Source organism: Schistocerca gregaria, chromosome X (genome assembly GCF_023897955.1).
Source record: "Schistocerca gregaria isolate iqSchGreg1 chromosome X, iqSchGreg1.2, whole genome shotgun sequence".
Classification (NCBI taxonomy): domain Eukaryota; kingdom Metazoa; phylum Arthropoda; class Insecta; order Orthoptera; family Acrididae; genus Schistocerca; species Schistocerca gregaria.
In genome coordinates, this window is record NC_064931.1 from 794,959,318 (window position 1) to 794,986,417 (window position 27,100).

The following is a 27,100-nucleotide window of genomic DNA, read 5'->3' on the forward strand; positions in this document are numbered from 1 at the left end:
TAGACAAACACGAGTCTGTGCTACATAGAGAGTCCTAACAAAGTGGCAAACGTTGATGAAGTGGGTGCCACCAGTCGGTCGCAGCACTTATGTCCTCTTCATCTAGGGCTGCTGCTGTCGCATTGTCATCTTGGAGGGAGGTCAGCCAGTGTACAGTTGGCTGACCTTGTCTCTCACCAATCTCTTCTCTATCATTCCCAAAGGGTGTGCCAATGCTGAATTTACACCGTAACAGAATAAAGAGGATTTCAACACTGTGAAACTAAAAACTATGTGCGCAAGATATACAGTGGTGAAATATGACCAGTAATGCCCATGGTGTTCAGTTAAAAGATAGGAAAAGTGGTAACACAAAAATGGTACACTAGATGAAGTACCAGGATATTATCAATACTGGCTGATACAGTGCAAAAGGTTTTGGTCAGCTGAAGATGTGACATCCTGTGTAAGATGTGGCTAATACTGCAGCTCAATTTGAACTTATTTCAAGCCTGCAAGTATTGGATTTCCACTGAAGAGGAAATTTCAGAGTTAATATGTGTAATAAGTTTGTTAGTCATTAGTCTCATTTTTATGTAGATGGAGCATTGCCTATTCTCATTCCCTGTTTTCTCATTAAAAAGAGGCAACATCATTGGAGTAAATCACATAGACACAACAGTAATTGAGTCTGTAAAACCTAATCACAATGACACGAGTAATACTGGATGGTTATAATTAATGTGCAACTACTTATGAAGGTCCAGTGTGGGCTGTAATTATTGAATGGCAGTGAAAGTTGGTAGATATGTTAATGCAAAAACAATTTATGCTGGGAAAAAATTAGTTCCAGTTTTGGCCACCAGGTGCAAATCTGGCACTGCACACTACAGTGAACTTGTTTTATGTGAACAGCAGCAATTACAGTGCTGCATTGAGAGAGTATCACTGACTGAATGGTCTGAGGAGAGGCCCAATGTCATTAAATGTTTTAAATCAGATGATAACAAAATTTTAAAACATGGGTGAACTGGGTGTGGCACCTGGAAGAGGAAGGTGTCCTATCCCGGTGGAAGTTATTGATAAGGTAATTGACCATTTAACATGTCTCCTGGAAAGTGCTAGTGCTCGTGCAGTATCACAACAATTGTCTTTCCCACAGTCAACAGTATGGAAAGTGTTGTGGTCTACTTTACTCTGGTACCCATACAAGATCCAGATGGTGCAGCAACTGAAACTTCATGATCTGCAGCAACATTCTGAATTTGCTCTAAGGTTTCTGGCATGGATTCAAGTTGATGACATGTGACCAGACAATATTCTATGGAGTGACAAGGCACATTTTACACTACAGGGTGCAGTGAATACACAGAAGTGCCAAATTTGGGCTACTGTTAAACCTTGTGCTGTGCACAAAGAGCCATTGCACTTACCATATGTGACTGTGTGGTGCAGATTCACAAGCACCTTCATTGTCAGTCCATTATTCTTTGAAGAGAACACCCAAAGGGCCTGTGATGTGTACTGTGGCATCTGCACATTATTAAGAACTCCCTTTATAGCATGTGACCCCTGCTATGGAAGAGCACAACTGTGTGGAAACCACTGTTTTTGTGGAAGATGGGGCAACACATCCTGTTGCTTGCCCAGTGAAAGAGCTGCTTAATGCAACCTTCCATGAATGTGTTATCTTCACAGGTTTTCCAGATGTATGGTCTGTAAGATCACCTGATCTGAATCCATATGACTCTTGGCTCTGGGGATATCTAAAAGAATGCATTTTCTAGGGATGTGTTTGGTCTGTAGATGATCTGAAGGCCAGTATACAGGAACAAATTGCTCAGATTCCACCGCAAGTGCTGCGAGCAACTGTTGACCACGTCACTTTATGGATACAGCTTCTTGTTGACGTCTCTGGTGCTCGTATTCAACATATTGTGTAAGTGGTGGTTAATAGTAGAATCAACATTATGCATTTCTCTCATGTTTCACCTTTTCTGCCCACGTCCCATTCCTAATCCATTACATATGGAAACACATGTATACATCTTGCTTGTGTTGTTCAAGACACCAGATTTTCACACAGCGGTCAAAATTGGAACTTCTTTCTTCCAGCAAAAATTGCTTCCGCATTAATGCATTAGTGTATCTACCAAGTTTCACTGCCATGCGATAATTACCGTATTTATTTGTGAGTAACTGCAAGTTAATTGTAACGACTGAGAATGGGATATTTAATTAACTCTAGTTTGTTGTATTTAATGCTAATATATTATAATGTTTGTTAACAGTGTTATGAATATATAGGAGGGGAGAAGATTGATATGCTGAACTGATAGTTGAAAATATATAGAAGAGGAGGTGCACCACCACAAGCCGGCCGGTGTGGCTGAGCGGTTCTAGGCGCTACAGTCTGGAACCGTGCGACCGCTGTGGTCGCAGGTTCGAATCCTGCCTCGGGCATGGATGTGTGTGATGTCCTTAGTTCAGTTAGGTTTAAGTAGTTCTAAGTTCTAGGGGACTGATGACCACAGCAGTTAAGTCCCATAGTGCTCAGAGAGATTTGAACCACCACAAATGATCCAGTGGTAGAGTTCCTCTGATCTACATCTACATACACTCATGTTCAGAAAAACAGAACACCTTGAAAGACTAGACATAGAATGTTCATATTCACCAAAAATGTTCATTAATATGTTCTTCAGAAATGATTAGCATTTCAGTCAACTCAGTTCAACATGTGTCCTGTTGTGTAGTAGGCACAGTTCTGCCATGGGTACTGATAACTTGTTCCATGGACGACAGCATTGACATGTATAAGGTGCGAATGGTATCCTGTAGTATAACCATCCATGATGTATTCACCTGGTTCATCTAGGGTGTTTGGCATTGGGCCACAGCGCTGCACCTGTCGTTTCACCATATCCCACACATTTTTGAGTGACGACAAGTCTGGTGATCTGGCTGGCTGGGGCAAAAGTCTGACATCCTCTGACACCAAGAAGACATGTGTTCATCCAGCAAAATGTGGTTGTGCAGTGTCTTGCTGAAAAATAGCAACTGTGGTGGTGTACAGTAAGGGTATGGCTATGGGTTGCATGACGTCATTCATGGAGATCACACTAGTCACAGTGCACAGTACACACATCAACTGTGATTTGTGGTTATATTCAATAGCATCCCACACCATAAGGCCTTGAGTTGGTGTTATATGTCTTATGTAGTGCAGTCACTGTGATGCCGCTCCCTCTGTGTGAGGCGAACCATCATTTGCAAACAGACAGAACCTGGATTCATCCGAAAACACTATCTGATGCCATTCCTGTTGCCAGTGATGTAATTCCAGACACCATTGCCCTCTAGCATGTTTCTACATATTCGTCAAAGGTAGGCAGAGAAGTGGACGACATGCACGTAACCCATACTGTAATAAACGACGACAGACTATCACCCCCGATAGTTTACAATCAGGTACTCTGTTGCCTCTGCACTGCCAAAACACTTTGTCTCACATGAGCAGCACTTTCCCGGAGGGATGCTTCACATTCTCTAATGCCAATAATGTGCCCTCTTTCAAACTCACTTACTTGATGGTGCAGTTCGTGCGTACATCTGCGAGGCTTCCTGTGTTTCTACACAGGTCACACTGATCCATTACCTTCATTTTATAGTGACAACAAGAGCCGCAGGCTACATATCACCAGTAGGTAGTGTTGCATTGCCGATATCGATGTTGACCTTAAACCCGCAGGGCAACATGATTCAAATGCTAGTCGTTTCAGTAGAACATACTAATGTACTTGTCCTGTGAATATAACCAACCTATCTCTAGTTGTTCAGGGTGCTCTGTTTTTTCTGAACATAAGTGTACATACTCCACAAGCAGCCCTATGATGTGTGGCAGAGGGTGTACTGTACCACTACTAGTCATGTCCTTTTCTGTTCCACTAGCTAAGAGGGCAAAGGGAAAACAACTGTCTATATCCCTCCACGAGCCATAATCTCTCTAATCTTATCTTTATGGTCCTGTGCATTGACAACAGTAGAACTGTTCTGTAGTCAGCCTTAAATGCCAGTATTCCAGTTCTCTAAATTTTCTCAGTAGTGCTCCTCAAAAAGAATGTCACCTTCCCTGCAGCGATTCCCATTTGAGTTTCTGAAGCATATCTGTAATACTTGTATGTTTTTCAAACCTACCAGTAACAAATGTAGCAGACCGCCTCTTATTAGCTTCGGCGTCTTCCTTTAAACCAACCTGGTGCAGATCCAAAGCACTCAAACAGTACTCAACAATGGTTTACACTAGTGTGCTATATGCAGCCTCCTTTACAGATAAGTCACACTTTGCTAAAATTCTCCCAATTAGCCAAAGTCAATTATTCACCTTCCGTGCTATAGCCCTTACATGCTCATTACATTTCATATTGCTTTGCGACATTATGCCAAGATACTTATGCTGTGTCAAGCAGCACACTACTAATACTGTATTCGAACATTATGGGTTTGTTTTTCCTTCTCATCTGCATTACCACACATTTTTCTACATTTAAAGCTAGCTGCCATTCATCACACCAACTAGAAACTTGTGTAAACCATCTTGAATCCTACTACAGTTACTCAATGACTACACCTTCCCATACACCAGAGCATTGTCAGCAAACAGCCACAGACTGCTGCTTACGCTGCCCACCAGATCATTTATGTATATAGAAAATAACACCAGTCGTATCACATTTTCCTCAGGCACTCCTTCTATACCATTGCCTCTGGTGAACACTTGCCATCGAGTACAACAAGTGTGATTTCTGTTACTTATGAAGTCTTGGAGCCTCTCACATACCTGGAAACATATTCTGTATGCTGATAATAGGTGCAAGAAGTTAAATATCTTATTCAGACAAACTGCTTCAAAAGAGGTCCAAACAAATGAAGTAATAACATGCATGCATGTACACGCGCGTTGAGCATCAGAATGTCAGAGCATGTAAAAACTAAGTTAATAAACAATTTTAATCATGGCTGAAAGCAGCAACCATAAAGAAACTTTCAATAAATCATATTTACAGCTAATCAGTTGTGTAAAATTCATTGTAATAAGCCTTCACCAGATTTCAATACCTCTAGACACCCCTGTTGGTATTGAAACCTGGCCAAGGCTTATTACAATAAACTTTATGCAACTTATTGGTTGTATACATCATTTATTGAAAGTTAATAAACTTCTTTCTTGTTTACAAAACAGAGAATCTCTCAAGGAAGATTGATGTATCACATCTGTCTGTACACTATGTAAATACAGGGACCCATATGTTAAACATAGATGATTATAAATTAGCACCCCGTTTCTGTAAGCAAAAATATGGACAAAGGAGGAGTTGTTACCTTTGTAAAGAAAAAAGAAAAAAAAATCTATTGAATCCAGGAGGTTCTACTTAGGTCAGCAATGGGTAGCTTGCACTTGGAAATTTGTGCTACTGGCGAAGTCATTTGTAAATATTACAATACGTAGAGCTCCATTGAGAAATGATAAAATTCTTAGAAAAATGTGAGTCATTGCTATGCCAATATTAGATTTTAATATTAATTTTCTGAAAGATTCATATAAAAGAAACTCTTGGGAAATGTCAAATAAACCTTAGTTCTGTTGTTAATTTTTCCACTAGAATTATGTAGAAAAACACTAAACTAAAAGACAACATATATGTATGTGAATCCTTAATCAATGATATACTGACAGATTAAAACTGTATGCCAGACCGAGACTTGAACTCGAGACCATTGCCTTTCATGGGCAAGTGCTCTACCAGCTGAGCTACCCAACCATAACTGATGACCCATGCACATAGCTTTACTTCCACCAGTACCCTGTCTACTACCTTCAAACTTCACAGAAGTTCTCTACGAAACTTGCAGGACTAGCACCCTGGAAGAATGGATATTACAGACAAATGGTGTAGCCACAGCCTGGTGGATGTTGCCACAATGAAATTTTCACTCTGCAGCGGAATGTGCGCTGATATGAAACTTTCTGGCAGATTAAAACTGTGTACTAGACCGAGTCTTGAACTTGGAACCTTTGCATTTTGAGGTCAAGTGCTTTACCAACATGCTTGGCTAGCTCAGTTGGTAGAGAGAGACAACAAAATTTAAAGACAACATTAAAGGAAGTTGATTGGAGAGACATGTATAATGTGATACCTGTCAATTCTAAATTTGATGCATTTATGGGTGGATTTCCATCAAGCTTTAAAAGAGAGCCACTTGCATGAATATCAGGAGCTCAGATGGAAACCCAGTTCTAAGCAAAGAAGGGAAGGCGGAAAGATGGAAGAAGTATATAGGGGGTTTATACAAGGGCGATGTACTTGAGGACAACATTATGGAAATGGAAGAGGATGTAGATGAAGACGAAATGGGAGATAAGATACTGCGTGAATAGTTTGACAGACCACTGAAAGACCTGAGTCGAAACAAGGCCCCGGGAGTAGACAACATTCCATTAGAACTACTGACGGCCTTGGCAGAGCCAGTCATGACAAAACTGTACCATCTAGTGAGCAAGATTATGAGACAGGCGAAATACCCTCAGACTTCAAGAAGAATATAGTAATTCCAATCCCAAAGAAAGCAGGAGTTGACAGATGTGAAAATTACCGAACTATCAGTTTAATAAGTCACAGCTGCAAAATACTAATGCGAATTCTTTAGAGACAAATGGAAAAACTGGTAGAAGCGGACCTTGAGGAAGATCAGTTTGGATCCCACAGAAATGTTGGAACATGTGAGGCAATACTAACCTTACGAATTATCTTAGAAGAAAGATTAAGAAAAGGCAAACCTACATTTCTAGCTTTTGTAGACTTAGAGAAAGCTTTTGACAATGTTGACTGGAATATTCTCTTTCAAATTCTGAAGGTGGCAGGGGTGAAATACAGGGAGCGAAAGGCTATTTACAATTTGTACAGAAACCAGATGGCAGTTATAAGAGTCGAGGGGCATGAAAGGAAAGCAGTGGTTGGGAAGGGAGTGAGACAGGGTTGTAGCCTCTCCCCGATGTTATTCAATCTGTATATTGAGCAAGCAGCAAAGGAAACAAAAGAAAAATTTGGAGTAGGTATTAAAATTCATGGAGAAGAAATAAAAACTTTGAAGTTTGCCGATGACATTGTAATTCTGTCAGAGACAGCTTGATGGAAATCCACCCATAAATGCATCCAAATTTAGAATTGACAGGTATCACATTATACATGTCACTGAACGGAATGGACAGTGTCTTGAAAGGAGGATATAAGATGAACACCAAGAAAAGCAAAACGAGGATAATGGAATGTAGTCAAATTAAATCGGGTGATGCTGAGGGAATTAGATTAGGAAATGAGACACTTAAAATAGTAAAGGAGTTTTGCTATTTAGGGAGTAAAATAACTGATGATGGTCGAAGTAGAGAGGATATAAAATGTAGACTGGCAATGGCAAGGAAAGCGTTTCTGAAGAAGAGAAATTTGGTAACATCGAGTATAGATTTAAGTGTCAGGAAGTCGTTTCTGAAAGTATTTGTATGGAGTGTAGCCATGTATGGAAGTGAAACATGGATGATAAATAGTTTGGACGAGAAGAGAATAGAAGCTTTCGAAATGTGGTGCTACAGAAGAATGCTGAAGATTAGATGGGTAGATCACATAACTAATGAGGAGGTATTGAATAGAATTGGGGAGAAGAGGAGTTTGTGGCACAACTTGACAAAAAAGAAGGGACCGGTTGGTAGACATGTCCTGAGGCATCAAGGGATCACAAATTTAGCACTGGAGGGCAGTGTGGAGGGTAAAAATCATAGAGGGAGACCAAGAGATGAATACACTAAGCAGATTCACAAGGATGTAGGTTGCATTATGTACTGGGAGATGAAGAAGCTTTCACAGGATAGAGTAGCATGGAGAGCTGCATCAAACCAGTCTCAGGACTGAAGACCACAACAACAACAACAACAACAACAACATTGATCGTACATTGTTGAACATGAACCTCTGCAGCAGATCACCCCTATGTGTTCCTGGGATCCAGTGTCATTGTCAGTTATGATTGCAGTGGGTACTGGACCATCGGGATTCAGCTGTCGACCAATGGAAATATGTCGGCTCTTCAGGTGAATTACGTTTTTGCTACACTAGGTAGATGGGCGTCTCCACAAATGCCATAATTGAGGTGAAAGGTAGCTCGAAACATGCAGCATGCCGTGAATGCAGGATGGTGGGATCAGTGTTATGTCATGGGAGATATTCTGCTGTGCTTGTGTGAGACCTGTGATCATAATCGAGGACACGCTGACAGTTCCAAAGCACCTGCATCCTTTCATGCTTGATGTCTTCGCCAATGATGATGATGTCTTTCAGGAGCATAATTGTGCATTACGTTTTTGCTACACTAGGTAGATGGGCGTCTCCACAAATGCCATAATTGAGGTGAAAGGTAGCTCGAAACATGCAGCATGCCGTGAATGCAGGATGGTGGGATCAGTGTTATGTCATGGGAGATATTCTGCTGTGCTCGTGTGAGACCTGTGATCATAATCGAGGACACGCTGACAGTTCCAAAGCACCTGCATCCTTTCATGCTTGATGTCTTCGCCAATGATGATGATGTCTTTCAGGAGCATAATTGTGCACGTCTTGGAGCCAGAACTATGCTACAGTGGTTTAAGGAGCATTATAGTGAACTCATGTTCATGCCTTGGCAACCAAATTCACCTGACGTAAATCCTATGAAACCCATGTGGGTCGCTATCAGGTGCCATCACAGTGTATGCTTATCAGTAGCCCATTATTTATGTGAATTACGTGACCTGTGCATAGATGTCTAATGTTGCGTACCTCCACAAACCTACGAACAAACTGTTGGACCCCTGATTGCAGAATCAGTGATGTGTTCTTTTCCAAAGGCAGACAAACAAGTTATTAAGCAGATGGTCATAATGTTTTGGATCATGAGTGTACATGTAAGAAGCAGTGTCACATAATAAAGGCAAATTACAATTACTCCACACTTTACCAGAGAAAATAAGAGTGTAATTAACTCCATCAAAACCAAAAACCCTCATGGAGTTAACAATTTATCAGGTATTGTACTAAAACTAGTACCCGGTTATACACACATGTGCACTGCATAACAGTTACATATGCAATACATAATCATCACATTGGATATTTCCAGACAGACTGAAACCTGCCATTATCACACCCCTTTTCAAGAAAGGTAGTAAGACATATGTCAATATACACTCATCAAAAAAAGTTTTGCGTCACCCCGGTTCCTAGAACTCCTGAAGATAGACATTGGCTGTGGATTCTGTATCACAGACACAGCCCCTTTGACTGTTCAGAGATGTCACTAAACCCGCCCAAAGATGTAAACAACCATGCATGCGCAGTGCCTATTAGATGGAGAGTCTCAGACAGCCAATCAGTTCCATTCATTCCACCAGGAAGGAGGTACACAGCTCATGTTGCCTGTAGTTTAACCATGCGTAGATGGTCAGTACCGTTGTTTGATCACGTTTGCATTGTTACTTCGCCCCATGAAGGGCTCTCAACAAGGTAGTGTCCAGGCATCTCAGAGTGAACCAAAGTAGTGATGTTCGGACATGGTGGAGATACAGAGAGAGACAGGAACTGTCGATGACATGCCTCGCTCAGGCTGCCCAAGGGTTGCTATTGCAGTGGATGGCCGCTATCTATGGATTATGGCTTGGAGGAACCCTGGCAGCAATGTCACCATGTTGAATAATGCTTTTCGTGCAGCCACAGGACATTATGTTACAACTCAAACTGTGTGCAGTAGGCTGTGTGATGTGCAACTTCAACCCTGACGTCTAATGCAGCGTCCAGCTTTGCAACCACGACACCATGCAGACCGGTACAGATGGGCCCAACAATATGCCAAATGGACTACTCAGAATTGGCACCACTTTCTCTTCACCGATGAGTGTTGCGTATGACTTCAACCAGACAGTCATTGGAGACGTGTTTGAAGGCAACCCGGTCAGGCTGAATGCCTTAGACACACTGTCCAGCAAGTGCAGCAAGGTGGAGGTTCCCTGCTATTTTGGGGTGTCATTATGTGGTGCCGATATATGCCGCTGGTGGTCATGGAAGGTGCCGTGACGGCTGTACGATACATGAATGCCGTCCTCTGACTATAGTGCAACCGTATTGGCAGCATATTGGCGAGGCATTCTTCTTCGTCGTGCACATCTTGTGAATGATATCACTCAACTAGCGTGGCCAGCATGTTCTCCAGACATCTACTCTACCAAACGTGCGTGGGATGGATTGAAAAGGGCTGTTTATGGAGAACGTGACCCACCAACCACTCTGAGGGATCTACGGTTAATCGCCGTTGAGGAGTGGGACAATCTGGATCAACAGTGCCTTGATGAACTTGTGGATAGTATGCCACGATGAATACAGGCATGCATCAATGCAAGAGGACATGCTACTGGGTGTTAGAGGTACCGGTGTGTACAACAATTTGGACCACCACTAATGAAGGTCTCGCTGGTGGTACAACATTGAATGCATGATTTTCATGAGCAATGAATTGGGCAGAAATAATGTTTATGTTGATCTCAATTCCATCTTTCTGTACAGGTTCCAGAACTCGCGGAACTGAAGTGCTGCAAAGCTTTTTTGATGTGTGTATATTGACCAGTCTCAATATTTACCACCTCCTCAAAGGTCTCAGTGGTACTAGAAAAGATTATTTGCACAAAACCCATAACACATTGCTTCCTGAATAAGATGCCGTGTCTCAACTTGAATTTCAAAAGCGTCTTTCCACAAAGCGTAGTCAGTATTTTCCTAGAGAAGCTCAAATATTACACTATCAGAAATCTTAGTGGTGACCAAAGGGATGCAGTGTGTCACATTAAGAAATTCAAGGAGTTTATGCAGCAAAGAAGCATTCTCAGGATGGGGATTATTCACTACAGACCTACCATAGTGGTTGATATTGGGCTTGCTCTTGTCTTGTTGTATAGAAATAATCTTCCATCATACGTTCAAGAAGAAGAAATATTTATTTTTGTTGACACTGTAAGTATTGTAAGCAATCCTAATGGGGAAACTTCAACAGTTAAAAAATGTAAATAAAATTTTCTTGAAAATTAATAACTAGTTCTCTGCAAACAGAATGTTGCTAAATTTAGATAAAACTCAATGCATGCAGTTCAGTGCTGCACAGTGCCTGACCACACCATTAGAAATAGTATGTTAGGGTAAATTGGTAGATGAAAGAGAATATTCTAAATTGTTAGCTGCTTATGTAGAAAAGAAAGTGAACTGGAAATTACACATTACGGATATTGTAAGATGTCTAAGGTTTACAAGTTTTGTATTATGGGTAATATCAGATTTTGGAGATGAAAATATCAAAAAGATGGTTTACTTTTCCTGTATTCATCCACTAATGTTTTATGCTGTCATATTGTGAATTAACTCATAATATAGGAAGAAAATGTTGGTTACAAAGAATTGTGTAATAAGGTTAATACCAGACCTCTCACGTATACAGCGCTCTAAACTGTTGAACATACTAACAACAGCGTAATAGTACATTTAGTCCCTTATGTAGTTTGTTGTCAACAATCAATCATAGTTTGAAAACAACAGTAACAGTCTTAAAAATAAAGCTAGATGGGGAATGGCTTGCAGTACTCTTCACTCAGTTTTATTATGGCACAGAAAGTAGTGAGGTGTTCAGCTGTAACAATCTTTGATCACCTATTCAGTGATGTAAGGACATTAATAGATAATATAATGAAACTCAAGCACAAACTGAAATTACATCTGGTTGACAACCATTCCTATTACGTAGAATATTATTTTATTTTGTGTGTGTGTGTGTGTGTGTGTGTGTATGTGTGTGTTCACCCTACATCATGACAAATTGCAATTGTGATCCATGGAACATGCAACTAACTATACTAAGTAAAACTCGTTGCCTGTAATCTATACAAATACTTAGGGGCCTACAAAAACTGATCTTTTGCGAAGAAATTGTGGTAGTAGGGAAAACAATGTTCAAAATGTAATTTTTATCTGAAAATCTATTGTGCGATTAATTTTTTTCTGTTTGCAGGTGTACTTCATTAACTAGAAATACAAAGTAGAATATAAAAGAACATTTCAGTGCCCATCTTAATTAACCTGTGTGAGCTGTAAAACAAATACTACAACTCTCATTTGTAGTAATGATTTCATTATTTATATAATTTCACTTAAAAATAAAACAGCATTTTCACACAGTCTGAAGCAATTCTCACTTGATGTGAATGTCAAAATGATAAATGTTTATTACTTTGTTATTGAACATTTTTGTATGCAGCAGGCCACAGATATACGTAATGTTCATGTCAATGTACAATCCCATCTGTAAAAACTAATGTAGTTTTAGATGAGGAATCACTGTAAAATGGAGAGGTACATGTTGCACGACTTTCAATAAATAAAAAAAGTGTTATATTTTATAGAAATGAAATGAGATTTGAACATGACATATGTGTCAAAACATAGTTGGGTAAAGGAGAAAGATTGTGTTTTGCAGAAGGTGGTGTTTAAAAATCCTTATTTAGTATCAAAATAGTACTGAACTCTCCTCTGTGGTTCTGTGCTGTTGTCTGTGGTACTCTGTTTAACACTGTGCAAAATATTGTGATAAATTGTCCATATTTCTATGGGATTCTTTGCTTTAAGAATGGATCTTAATATTTTCCACAGAAAAGCGGCTAAAATATTGTAATTTGCTTAAAGAACTTACTTATAAATTGTTGGGGACACTGGATTGGAAGCATATGGTGATTAATAAAATTTAGCAAGACAGGTTCTCTGTTCTTGAATTACAAGAACTTATTTCTATCATTTCCTTTGTAACAGCTAATTCAGACAACAAATTTCTCTACTTTGATGTAAGCTCCTTAGAAATAAAATTTGACAGTAATGTATTTGAGAAGTTACTGTTCTTTGGATTTAAAAGAAATGATTGAATTATTCTGATCTGTTATAGCTTTACCAAATTACTTTGCCTATCGGGTATCATCCCTATGAGGGGGGAAAAATGGCAATCATTTAGTTGAAGATTTCTGAGAATTGCAAAACTTATTTTTAATTATCATTTAAGTAGTGCTTGAAGATTTGTTAACTGCCCATTTGACTTGAGAAAATGTGGTAATTGAATTTTAAATAAATGAATACATGTTAAAATTACTTTAACTGCCAGTGTTTTTAGTGTTGCTATATCCTTTGCAATGATTCTAATACTAGAAGTGGGCAGTTGCTGTAGGTGTCCTGCCAACATAATGTTCGGGTGAGTTTCAACAGTTCCGATGAACTTAGCTAAGAGGAAGTTACCCAAAAACTTTAAAAAATAGCTATACTGATTGCAATTATCTTGAACAATTATCGTTGGAGGACACATAAATCTTAATAAAAACATTAATTATGAAGAGACAGAGTGACTGGCCAGTACTTACCTTAGGGACCAAAATTCAAGTGCTGTCGATGGAGATAGGTAAATCTGAGAACACTAATCCTGCCTTTCAGTACTGTTAGGTTCTTCCACATGGAGGAAATAGGAATGGTCATTCAGACCCCAGGATGAGTGGGTCACTCTTTCCCTCATTTGTTCTGTTCTTGCAAGGCAGTGATTGCTTTGGGTTTTGTGTCAATGGGAAGTAATGTTCCATTTAACTTAATATGTGCTTGCCATGTCACTGGAAACAATAATCAGCAGTTTCGGTGGTAAAATAATTACACATAATATTGAAATGATGATGGTAATTATAATAATTATTGTTATTGTAATGCTCATTACAGTTTCCATACTGAGTTGTGGTACTGGATAAGGCACTGGAAGTGGGGAGAAATGGGATTAAAACTCCTATTTTGCCATTTGGTATAGTGTTCCACGGCATCCTTGAATTATTATAAGTGAATGCCATGATGTTTCCTTTTGAAAAGGATATCTTGGCCCTATTTGAGCTTGTGCTTAACCTCAAGTGACCTCATAATTGGCAGAAAATTCAACCCAAATGTTTTTTCCTTTTACAGTCTCTTTGCAGAGAAAATGCTGAGACTGCTGTTTGACATCTTTAGCTATGAGAATTATTATAATAAGACATTTGCCCAATCTGTCATATTTTGTCTGTTTTAGTAACTGCATTTTCAAGTTTATTATCAATCCATTCTTGGGCATCTGCTGTCAGTTACTGCATACTAAAATTAAGTCTTAGCTATGTTCCATAGTCATTTTCAATTATTTCTGGATAATGTTAGATTGTAAGCCATGATAAGTTGTCAAAGAATATAATCGCCTCAGCTATTCATTGTTGTTTTCTTATTTCAGGGGTCAGTTGCATTATTTGACATGGTAGAATATTATGAGGCAGCTGTTCATTTGAACATATCTTCCAACCCCAATATTGGTGTTCGAGGATGGCAGGCATGTTCACGTATGATCAAGAAGGTAAGAAACATCTAATCATTGGTGTGTTATGCATGGGAACAGAAATGATGTATGTAAAGTTAATGTCACTGTGTCAGAATGGAGTGGTAGAAGTACGTGATACCTGATTTATTTATGAACATTATGTATACACAAATTACAAAACTTTTGTTCTTTTTTATTGATGAAAAACTGAATCATGACAGCACAGTGAGAATGTATCTTTACAGACTCTTAAACAATTCTCTTCTCTTTTATGATGTACTAAGCTGTTATGACAATAAAACACAAAACTAGCAGTAGGATAATAGTTTAAATGATGTGCTGACAGTGTCATGTAGGCTTTTCCTTCTTTCTTGAAATCACTCAAGAGAATACTACAACAGTACAGAAGTTAAACATAGAAGGAAAGAGGAAAATATAAGGACAAGGTCATCACTCACTTTAAATGACTTTCTCTTTTCCCCAGAACCATGGTTGTGCGCTCTCTACATGAAACTCTTCAAATAGGAATGTGATTCATCACATTCATATCAGTACAAGATAAACCAATTTTCAAGAGTTATCTGCACTACAAAAACTAAGGATATTGGCAACACACTTGTCTCCTGCAGTTCTCAGCAATTTCCAAGCTCCATATGGGAAGTCCAGACCAGTTGGTCCTTTGGTCTCTATGCCAGACTGTTCATTATGAAGTCACCAACATAGAGATTGGTCCATAAATTAATGAAGAAAATGTTAGTTCGGGAGGGAATTTGGTAGCTGGTACTGACACATGTACATTGTGGAAAGAGAATAGTTTGCTTGTGGTTGGGTCTTGGTGTGGCCAGGCTTCTTTTGGAGTGATGTAGGGGGCTCCATATCTTAATTTGTGTTTGGAAGAATGCAATTAACAGCAAGAAGCACATGCATGTGGTACTGTAACCACATTTGCGACTTTTCAGAGATGTAGCTATTCCTGTTGACCCTATCTTCCCCATAATCAACAATAATGCATGGTTGTTTAAAATTTTGTAAATAACGGGAGCAGCAACCATAGGATGAAAGCTTCTTGTAGAAATAATGAACAGCCAATCAGTTGCAAAATGGAAGGTTTATTTAAACCCCTGTGTATATACTATCTCTTTACGAATATAAAAAAATTATTCGGACTTACTGGTTTACATGTTGCAGTGAAGGTATGTTAAAATATAGCCGAAAGACATCAGTCAGATATAAAATTTCACCTCCAAAATAATTTTAAAACATGCACAACATTGTTGTTGTCAATTGGTATCACCTCACCAATGTAAAGTTGGTGCACAAGCGTTGTGTACATAGCATTTGGGCTAAGAAAAACTTCTGGCAAGGGAGGGCACCAGTAGTACGTGCGAGAAGGGTGCACGATAGTGAATGAACACTGTTGTGCTAAACTTGCTTAAAATGTTAAAATTAAAATTTTGATATTAAAACCCATTTGCTGTGTACACATTTCAAACTAATAAAATTGCAACAAATAATAATAACCCTCCATAAAAGGTCATTGTGGTAAAAACCAATTATGTAAACTGTGAGATAGTGCAAATAGAAAACAATAGCAAAAAGACCAGGCGGAAGAGAGGTTGGAAGAGGGAGTACGGGAGACTGGGAGGTAGAGGGAGGGGAGGAAAGGAAGGAAAGGGGGATGAAGAGAGATGGGGTGTGGGAGGTGGTAAAACGTGTATAACTGTGAGATGCACTGACAAAAAGAATTGCAACACCAAGAAGGAGTTGTGCGACAAACAAAAGTTGGAAGGCACGTTTCTATTCAAATTTCACATCAGTCACATAAGAGTGGTGCTACTAGCACCACCAAGAGGATGCATATCAGATTTATTTTGAATACCTGATGTAGCATTCGTGAACATTAGTTATCTTTGAGATTGGTTGAGGTGAGTTGATGTTATTCAAGAATGCCTTAACACAACAAAGACACCATTATTAGCTCCTCGCTGAGTTTGAATGAGGTAATGTAATGGGGCTACGAGAAGGTGGATGTTTCTTCTGCAATATTGTAGAAAGACTTGGCAGAAATGTAGCCACTGCACGTGATTCTTAACAGTGGTGGTCATGAGAATGTACGGTCACAAGAAGACCATGCTCCAATGGCCATGTGGCTCTACCAAGAGGGAAGACCATTGTGTTTGGGCGTATGGCTGTGGTGCACTGTACTGCATCTGCTGCAGCAATTTGACACCACAGTGACAGAATGAACTGTTACAAATTGGTTACTTCAAGGACAGTGTAGAGCCAGGTCCCCTGTAGTGTGCAGTCCACTGACCCCAAACCAGTGCCATTTGTGATTTCAGTTGTGTCAAGTCAGAGATGATTGGAGGGCAGAGTGGAGGTCTGTTGTGTTTTCTAATGAAAGCTGGTTCTACCTTGGTGCCCATGATGGTCATGTGTTTGTTAGAAGGAGACCAGTTGAGATCCTGCAACAAACCTGTCTGTGTGCTAGACACACTGGATGTACACTTTGAGTTATGGTCTTGGGTGTGATTCCGTATGACAGTAGGAGCAACCTCCTGGTTACCCAATGCACCCTGACTTCAAATTTGTATATCAGTATGGTGATTTGACCTGTTCTGCTATCATCTGTGAACAGCACTCCACGGGTGTTTTCAAACAGGATAATGCTCACCCATATACCACTGTTGTAACCCAATGTACTCTTCAGAGTGTTGACATGTTTCCTTGACTTGCTTGATCACCAGATCTGTCTCCATTTGAGCATATATGGGACGCTATTGGACAACAATTCCCACATCATCTGCAACAGCACTGACCAACCAAGCACAACAGACATGGAACTCCATCACACAAACTGACATCTGGCACTCGTACAAAACAATGCATGCATGTTTGTGTGTTTGCAGTCATGTTTGTGTGTTTGCATTCAACATTCTGATGGTTACATCAGTTATTAACGTACCAGCATTTAACTTTTGCAGGGGCTTGTCTCGCACTTACGTTAACCTGTGATCTTGCAATTTTCATCACTTAAATATTTTACTCAGACAAATGTATTCCCAAAATTTCAGTACTCTACATTAACTAATTTTTGGTGTTGTTATTTCTTTTTTTGTCAGCGTATAACATATCTTAAAAATTGTGAGCATCATAACCACCAGAAATACATTTACATTACAACAAAGAAGAAACATAAGTACAATTGGCATTAACAGATGAGGAAAATGACATATCCAGTAGTCATATGGAAGATGAAGCCATTTCTCTGTTACGTTAACGAAAGTGGGGGCCTGACACTAGGAAATTTCTACTTTTGAGTTGCACCTGTGCATTTGAAATGGATCCATCTTCATGAACAAAGCAAAAACATGTGGTGTGGTATATGGGTTTTACCGTGGTCAATATATCCACCACATAGTCTGACTGACAAGGTTTTCAGATAGAAGTAATATAAGGTATGTCCGGGATGACTTGTGGAAATGAATTGCGCCCCATCAGCAGCCACCAAGGATATTTCCAGACTGACAAAGTTTTCTCTCAATGAGACTGTCTGCCAGCAGAGCTCATGAATCACCTGACAGAATGTGATAATCATATCCTCTACTGATTGTTTTACTTTTGGTGGAACAGTTTTACTGGGGTCATAACATTTTTCTTTGTATTTTCAGTGTTAATATTTTTCTAAGTACATATTGTTGATACTGTTGTGTGTTAAATGTCTTGTGATTAACCTTAATTTTTTCTGTAGCAGTCCAAAATCCTAGTAAGGAAATGTACAGGCAGTTTTTGACTTGCTTAACTTTTAAACATTGGTGTAAAAAGTTATTCAGACAAAGTTATAACTATGGACTTACTAGTGTATACTGAAAACATGTCACACACTTGTCATGTTTCATCATAGTTTACAAGATTATTGTTATTTGTTTCAGTCTCGTCTTTTATAAGTACTATCCTAGCCCAGGGGGTGAGGATGGGAAAGGGTTGAGGGGTTAACTTGTTCTTTATTTCTACATAATTTGTCAGTGCAAATACAGTACAAGAAAGTTTTCGTCTTACCACTGCACACTTTCATTTCCATTCTGACTGCTGATTGTCATATTTTACCTTTTTTTCCCCCCAAGCACCATATCTCGATTAATATGGATTCCACAGTACTATTTGATACATTTTCACACAAACTTTGTTTAGCATCTAGAATGTTGTAATTTTTTGATTAGTATTGTTCACATTTTGTATGCTTTCAGTCCTTATTGACTGTGTAGTTCATTTTTAGTGTATAAATAGTAAAATTGTCACTGAAGCCGGTAATATTTATTGAGTTTATCATTCCAAATCATTCTCAGTGCTAAATATTAAACTTCTGTGGTGAAATAATAACTATGATTTATATGAGATTTTAAGAGTTCAGCACCTTATGTGAAAATAATAATCTAAAAATTTTCCAATCTTTGATTCAAACTACTTTTAAAAATTGATTAAAAAACACAGATTTGACTAATGTAATGGTCAGAAATTTAAAAAAATGAATGTTGCTTTTTTCGTACTAGATCTTTCTGTGGTGTAATGGGTGATGAATTTTCATTTTTGTTTTATTGTAATATTTTAGGTTTTGTCATGTCTAGAAAACTATGAGCTGTCTTGCCACAAATATCACCTCTTTTGTCCTAGTACTGTTCCCATTTCACTGTGAGTTGTGGAAGGCTTCTTTCAGACTCTCCTTCAGTGTCCATGATGAAGTCTCCATTATCTCATCAGTTAAGTTGAAGTGGCATTCTTCCAACACTGGTTTTTTAACTCTGGAAACAAGATGAGTAACAAGTAGTGAGGTCTGGAAGAACAAGCATTTCCTTCTTTGGCACAGAACTCTTGAATTGACAAAGATGAGTGTACAGGTGTGTCATCATTGTGAAGGAACCATGGGCTGTTTTGCCACAACTGTAGTCTCTTTTTGCAGATAGACTTGTACATTCTTCTTTTTATAATGATTGTATGGTAGTGATGATTGATTGACCTTCAGCCAAAAATTCAAAATGCTAAATTTCCTGGACATAAGGGGAAAAATACTGTGAGCCTCCCTTTGGCATTGTATTGAGAGTTTTGTATCTTTTCCTGCCACTAGAGCCTTTGCAAACCCACTGTGGTGACTGATCTTCCATGTCAATGTTGCAGCACTTGTCTCCTATAGTATTCCTCTGCATGAATGTTTCATTATTGTCATTTTGCTGAGAAGAACTAAACTTTGCTACAGCATGATGCACACTCAGTTTTTCAGTTAAAATCTCATGACACTAACCAACTGAATGACATTCAAACTTCTACTATGAGTACTCTGACAATTAGAAAATTATTGGCTGCACTGGAACCTTGTGAGTGCCATCAGTTGATGTCAGACCTTGGTGAGTATAATCTTCAGTTGGTTAATGCTCATTTGGGAGTGGGAGAATCATTCATAACACTGTGTTTGACCTGGAGAATCATTTTCATAAGCTTATTTATGAAATTCGTATGTTTCTGTAAATGTTTTTCCACATTCATGCAAAATTTCACACTGTATTCTTACGTAAATTAGATATTGTAAAATTTGCCATGAACACTGTTCTGCCTTTCTCTCAAATATTAATACCTTGGATTCTAAAAGAAATATGTTCAGTGTTGAAACAATCAAATTGTTGTTGTGTGTGTGGGGGGGGGGGGACTGTAACAGACACAGTGCTTACAATAGCACATTACTGCATGAAAAAGTTTGTTTATTTTTGAACAGACATCACAGCAGTCCAAAAAAAAAAGCTGAAATGAAAATTTTCAAGACAAAAATTGACTGGTGTAGCAGTTGTGGTCCAAAGGGCAAGAACTCTTTGTGATGTTGACAAACACCAAACTGACTCAAGTTCTGGAAGCATGGATTTCTTTTTTCAGAGAGCAAAGAGAAAGGAGTGGGCATAATGTGCATAAGAATGAGGGAGGGAATGAGGTTTGAAGCCAGTAAAAGGGGGAGTGAGCATTTGCAGAAGAAGAAAACAATGCAATGCAGATATAGTTGTAGGCATATACAAGGTGTGACTATAAAATGACGGGACTGTTGCTGTAAAACATTTTGTTTCAAAGACATATGTATTTAGTTATTGCCACCCTCAATATATTTCCATCCTCTATCCTTACTACACTTCCATTGATGGAAACAGAGCTGGAAGTCTTCCTCTGTGAGCTCCTTGATGACACATGGTGCTATTTCTTTCACTGCTTCAACAAACTGAAATGCTGATTTGACCTTGGAGAATATGTAAAAGTTACATGTTGCTTGGTCAGGCGAATAACAGACAATGCAGTTTGAGCCTGAGCGTTGTCTTGATGCAGAACTCTGGCAGCTATCTTGGAAATGATTGAAACACTCAAGAACTCTTGTATGTGATAAGCAGTCTTTACCATTTGCTTCATTTAGCAAAATATAGTTTTCACTAGCAGTTTTTTTTTAATTTCATGTGAAAGTTCATGTGCAATTTGTTGCTTTATTATTACACTTTTTTTCTGGAAAACAAAAAACTGCTATTACACAAATTCAGGCCACAGCCACACTGATGTGCCTGCAGACACCAGAGATGCTGCTTACAGCTGTGGAGACTTCACCCTTGAGAGGTATTTGTCATTCATCTTTGGCTCATGCATACTTACTTTGTGACAGCATCAGTCCCATTATTATATAGCCACACTTCGTGTAGACAGTGGTAGAGAAACCAATAATGAAACTGTTACTATTCATATACATTTTAATTTGTATTTCATCATTCTGGAGTGCCGTCCTTCCAATTCTGTTTTCCCGTACCCTTTTTCCTGTCTTTATTTATTTTTTTTATTTTTTATTTTTTTAAATCTTCATTCGCCATCCAGACACTGTATTATCACATTAATTTTTCTAATTTGTCGCACTGAGCAAATTTAGCCAGTCTTAAGAGTTCACTTTGACCAGATCTTGAATTAGTTTTAAAAAGAGGGTCACGCTTACTGTGACCGTATCACTCATAAGTTACATGTGCTCTTTGGTTGGTGCTAAATGGAAACAGTTCCAAGCTCAGACAGCAGAGATCTGGATTTCTCAAACTATAGTACACCATTACAGTAAGCTTTGAGCTTTGGACATGCTTCAGTAACCACCATTCATCACAGTTGCGGAGTGTTTGTTGCAGAGAGATGAGATTTTGTTATTTAGTTGTCTGCATCGCAAGGAAGGTAGAGACATTGAGGGAAAGGGTAGGGAAAGGGTGGAGGAATGAAGAGTGTCAACCTCAAGGCGAGCTTCTGACAAATGGAGTGGAGTAGCGGGTACAAGTTTAGGTAAAACAGTCAATAGCAGACCTCTGGGGCACTGCTTCATAACAGTTGGGTGAGGATGGATTGGGTATATGGGTCCCCCCTGAGTTGACACGTTTTTCTAGCTCTTCATGAGAACACAGTGGTTTCTCTCTCACAAATTAAAAGTTGTCTGTATCTACATACTCCATAAGTTACCGGATAGTGTTGCCCACAGGATGGATCTGTCATCTGGGAGCTATAGCACCCACCCAATCAAAAGAATAACCGTTGAAAAGTTATGCACTAAATCTGTACCTTATGTCATGGAATGAAGTTTTTATATGAAAAGATAAAAGGCTCTTTGTTAGTGGAACACCTAAATTAGAGAAACAACTTAACAATGATATCCCATTGAGGCCTACATGATTGGAGACTTTAGACTACTTCTAGTGATGTGTTGACACAATGCCATGATGCCGGCTGGTCATGCTGATGTGATTTCTAGTATAAAATTTTGTTACAAATGTCTAAGTCATCAGATGACATATATTTCACATTAATAATGTCACAACTGTAGATAAAAAAGATTGAATAAAAACTGTAAAGACTGCTCAACATTATTACAATAACTGTGTAAAACATAAAGGTTTGATCTTATCAATACTATGTAAAAGATGCAGATTTAAATGATATAGCCATATGTAATACACTGCCAAAATATACAACTGTAACCTCACTTGGCATAGAAAGCAAAATCAAAAAGCAGGAAAAGCTAGAAAAGACACACCATTACTTATAAATCTGCATTCATTGGGGAAGTGTAACTACCTATTACCTGCAGTATGATTTGCAAGGCAACTGTTATTTGTTTTGAAATAATTACTACATAAAATATTTATCAATACATTAAATCTTTTCACTAGTATCTTTTCTGCAAGTACAGGTCTTAGAAAAGTGAGTCCATTTAACTACTATTTCCAAGAAGCTGCTTAATCACACAACTGATTTATGTGAAACATTTTGACTATTCAGTGACAGTCTGAAAAATGAAGTCTAATTGTTTCTGTAATCTGCACTGCTGCAAATAGAGTATTGCTCACCAAAGCAAACTGTAGACTCGACTGTAGTGGGAACTACCTTGGTCATGTGAATAAGCTGAACCATTTTTCAGTTTGAAGTAGTGTGTGATGATACCTTGCTGTAGAAGAACAGAAAGTTATTAGGAAAATTTCTTTACTCGCAGACACAACAACATCCTTTTAACATTATTAAATTTATTGACAGAAGAAGGACAAAGGTTTGATACTTCCTAGTTAGTTGGTTAGCTACGTGTTCCATTGATCAATCTTACGGTAACCATAATGATGTGCAAAGTGTCAAGTGCATAAGAAATGCACACATGAATCAAGGTTTTTTTTTATTATCATTTTTTTTTTTTAAATTGCGCACCCCATTACCTTAAATGGCACAAAATGTATATATTAAACCTATAGATTTATTTGTTCCTATTCAAGAATTCATCTATAGTATAGATTGAGTTGTCAGGGATATATGATTTCAATTTATTTTTGGAACCATTACTGCTGGCTATCATACATTTTATTTCATCTGGTAGTTTGTAGAGAAGTTTTACAGCAGCATATTTTGTGCCAAAGTTTGGTTAAGTAGAGGATAGTGTAAGTCTTTCTTTATTCTGGTGTTATAATCATGAATGTCACTTGCTTTTAAACTGGTCCACATTGTTGAGAACAAATTTCATTAGTGAGGGAATGTACTGTGAGACTGTTGTAAGAGTTCCTAACCTTTTAAACATATAGCTACAAGATGTGTGACTATGAGCCCCACACATTATTCTAACCACTGTCTTTTGAGCAGTGAATACTTTTTGCCTAATTGTTGAGTTACCCCAAAATATTATTCCGTATGACATCAGAGAGTGGAAGTACGGAAAGTATGTTAATTTATAATTTCCGTATCCACAAAATTGGCAATTATTCTGATTGCAAAATTTGCTGAACCTAGTCAGTTTAGGAAATCCAAAACAAATTTTCCAATTAAGACTCTCATCTATATGTACACCCAAAATCTTAACATGCTCTACCCTGGCTACTGACTTCTGTTGATGTTTTATATTTACTGAAGGAACTGTACTTTTTGCTGTAGAAGATTGGATGTAATGTGTTTTTTCAAAATTCTGAGCGAGCCCATTTGCAGAAAATGAATTTATAACTTTTCCAGAGACATTATTTGTATAATTTTCCATTGGAGTTTCTTTTACTGGGTTAATAATGATGCTTGTGTCATCAGCAAACAGTGTCAGTTTAGCTTCCTGTTGCTGGTAAGAAGGGAGGTCATTACATATATCAAGAACAGAGGGGGACCCACGGTCAAACCCTGTGGAACACCTAATGTAATTTCACTCCAGTTTGATGAAGTGACAAACTTCCTTAAATCACTTAAACTGTATAAAGAAACTTTTTGCTTCCTGTTCTGTAGATATGATGTAAATCACTCATATGCTGTTCCATTTATACCATTGAATTGTATTTTCTTTAACATTATGTCATGGTTCACACAATCAAATGCGTTGCATAAGTCACAAAAAATTCATATTTGTGACATTTTACCATTTAACGACTAACATGTGGGCAGTGAAATTGTATGTTGCTCTGTCAGTGGAACAGAATTTTTGAAATCCGAACTGTGATTTGGTAAGTATCCCATTACTTTTGAGATGACTAACCACTCGAGGACATTATTTTCTCGATGAGTTTTGAAGATCTGTAAGCAGGGATACTGGCCAGTAATTATTGGTGTCTGTGAGTCCCCTTTTGTGTTGAGAGGTTTGACAATGGCTATTTTAACCTGCTTGGGAAAATACATCTACATTTATACTCCGCAAGCCACCCAACGGTGTGTGGCGGAGGGCACTTTACATGCCACTGTCATTACCTCCCTTTCCTGTTCCAGTCGTGTATGATTCGCGGGAAGAACGACTGTCTGAAAGCCTCCGTGCGCTCTCTAATCTCTCTAATTTTACATTCGTGATCTCCTCGGGAGGTATAAGTAGGGGGAAGCAATATATTCGATACCTCATCCAGATACGCACCCTCTCGAAACCTGGCGAGCAAGCTAAACCGCGATGCAGAGCGCCTCTCTTGAAGAGTCTGCCACTTGATGAGTTTGCTAAACATCTCCGTAACGCTATCACGGTTACCAAATAACCCTGTGACGAAACGCGCCACTCTTCTTTGGATCTTCTCTATCTCCTCTGTCAATCTGATCTGGTGTGGATCCCACACTGATGAGCAATACTCAAGTTACCTTGAGTTAGTGATGCATTACATATGTGACACAGAACATCAGCTGTAACTGCTCCACATTGTTTTAATATCTTGTCAGAGATGTCATCTATCCCAACAGAACATTTATGTTTTCAAGATTTAATGATTTTCCTTATTTCACAAAAGGTTGTTAGGTGAAAATTAATGTGACTGAGATTTCTCAAAACTGACTGTTCCATGTATTGCTTGGTTTTTTTTTATTTGAACTATTCTCACCAATTTTTTTGCCTGCACTTAAGAAATGGTTGTTAAATATATTAGCTACTTGTGTATTGTTGGGTAAGACGGTCTCATTCTCATTAATAGTGATACTACATACCCCAGTTGTTACTTTTCCCGTCTCCCATTTTTTGACATTCCATATTGATTTGATTTTATTGCTCGAGTTGTTAATTTAATCTCTAACATACATATTTCCTGATTTTCTAACAACTTTTCTCAGTATGTTACAACAATTTTTATAATGTAAAATTACTACTTACTAATTCTTGTTGTCTCATACAATTTCCTTTTTCTTGCTGAAGACACTTTAATAATCTGTTGTAACTTACGGTTCCTTTGGAATCTGTCTGGTGTTACGTTTAGTAATTTTTTGGGTAACAATGTTCAAAATGGTATGTAAATTAATCAAGAAATATGTTGCATTTATCATTAGTATTTAGCTCATTACATACATCTTCCCAATTAACATTTCTTAAAATTTCTCTGACCTGTTCTGTGGATACCAGGTTGAGCAATCTTACACTTTTACTTAATGGTTTATGAACTGTACACCCTGCTAGGTTTTGTAAGTTAATCAATTGTGCATCATGGTCTGATAATCGATTTATCATAGGGAAAGCATGTGTTAGTTTGACATACATTATCTATTAGAGTGCTGCTGTCTTGAGTTATACGTGTAGGGAAATTGATTACTGATTGTAAGTTTATGTCATTAATAACACTTCTAGTTCACTTTTCCTATCAGAATTGCTTAGAACATTTATATTGTAATCACCACAGATTAATAACTTCTTCTTTTCGTCTGACAGACAGCATAGTAGGGAGTCAAACTTTTTTATGAATAGCATCCAATCTCCGAATGGGGACCTGTACACTGCTGCCAATATAAACACTGTAGTTCAGTTGCACAAACATCAAATTGCTGATGGACGCAAAATTTGATTACTTCTGAGTTTTGTATTTATACCCTTGTTTTGTGTAAATGGCAACTCCTCCTTTGTTCATGCTAGATCTGCAAGTGTAAGATGCTAAATTATACCCATTTATACTGACACTTTCCATCTCCACAGTTACATGGTGTTCAGTCATACAAAGTACATCAGTCTCATTCTTATTTTTGAGATCATCTAAACACACTAACAGCTCATCTACTTTATTTCGTATTCACCTGATATTTTGATAAAGTAAATTGGTACTACCCGTAGCTTTATCCCTGTTTACTGTACATGAAGCTTCTTTTATTCTACACACATCAAAAAAAGTTTTGCTTCACCCCAGTTCCCAGAACTCCTGAAGATAGACGTTGACTGTGGATATTGTATCACAGATGCCATCCCTTTGACTGTTCAGAGATGCCACTAAACCCATCCAAAGATGTAAACAATCATTCATGAGCAGTGCCTATTAGACGGAGGAGGTCCGACAGCCGATCAGTTCCAGTCTTTCCACTAGGAAGCATCTACATACACGGTTCATGTTGTCTGTAGTTCAACCATGCCTAGACAGTCAGCACTACAGTTCGATTGCGTCCGCATTGTTACTTTGTGCCAGGAAGGGCTCTCAACAAGGGAAGTGTCCAGGAGTCTCGGAGTGGAGATACAGAGAGACAGGAACTGTCGATGACATGCCTCGCACAGGCCTCCCACTACTGCAGTGGATGACCACTACCTACGGATTATGGCTTGGAGGAACCCTGACAGCAACGCCACCAAGTTGAATAATGCTTTTCGTGCAACCACAAAACATGGTGTTATAACTCAAACTGTGCGCAATAGGCTGCATGATAT

The 27,100-nt window shown here is 38.4% G+C and overlaps 1 protein-coding gene across 1 annotated transcript in view; it reads left to right on the plus strand.

Moving 5' to 3' along the window:
* LOC126297466 (protein phosphatase 1 regulatory subunit 37) overlaps positions 1-27,100 on the plus strand; it is a 203,138-nt gene that overhangs the window by 67,729 nt on the left and 108,309 nt on the right. Inside the window, exon 4 of the mRNA XM_049988342.1 lies at positions 14,374-14,493. Within this exon, the coding sequence (XP_049844299.1) occupies positions 14,374-14,493 (120 nt within the window). The remainder of the gene's footprint in view (positions 1-14,373; positions 14,494-27,100) is intronic.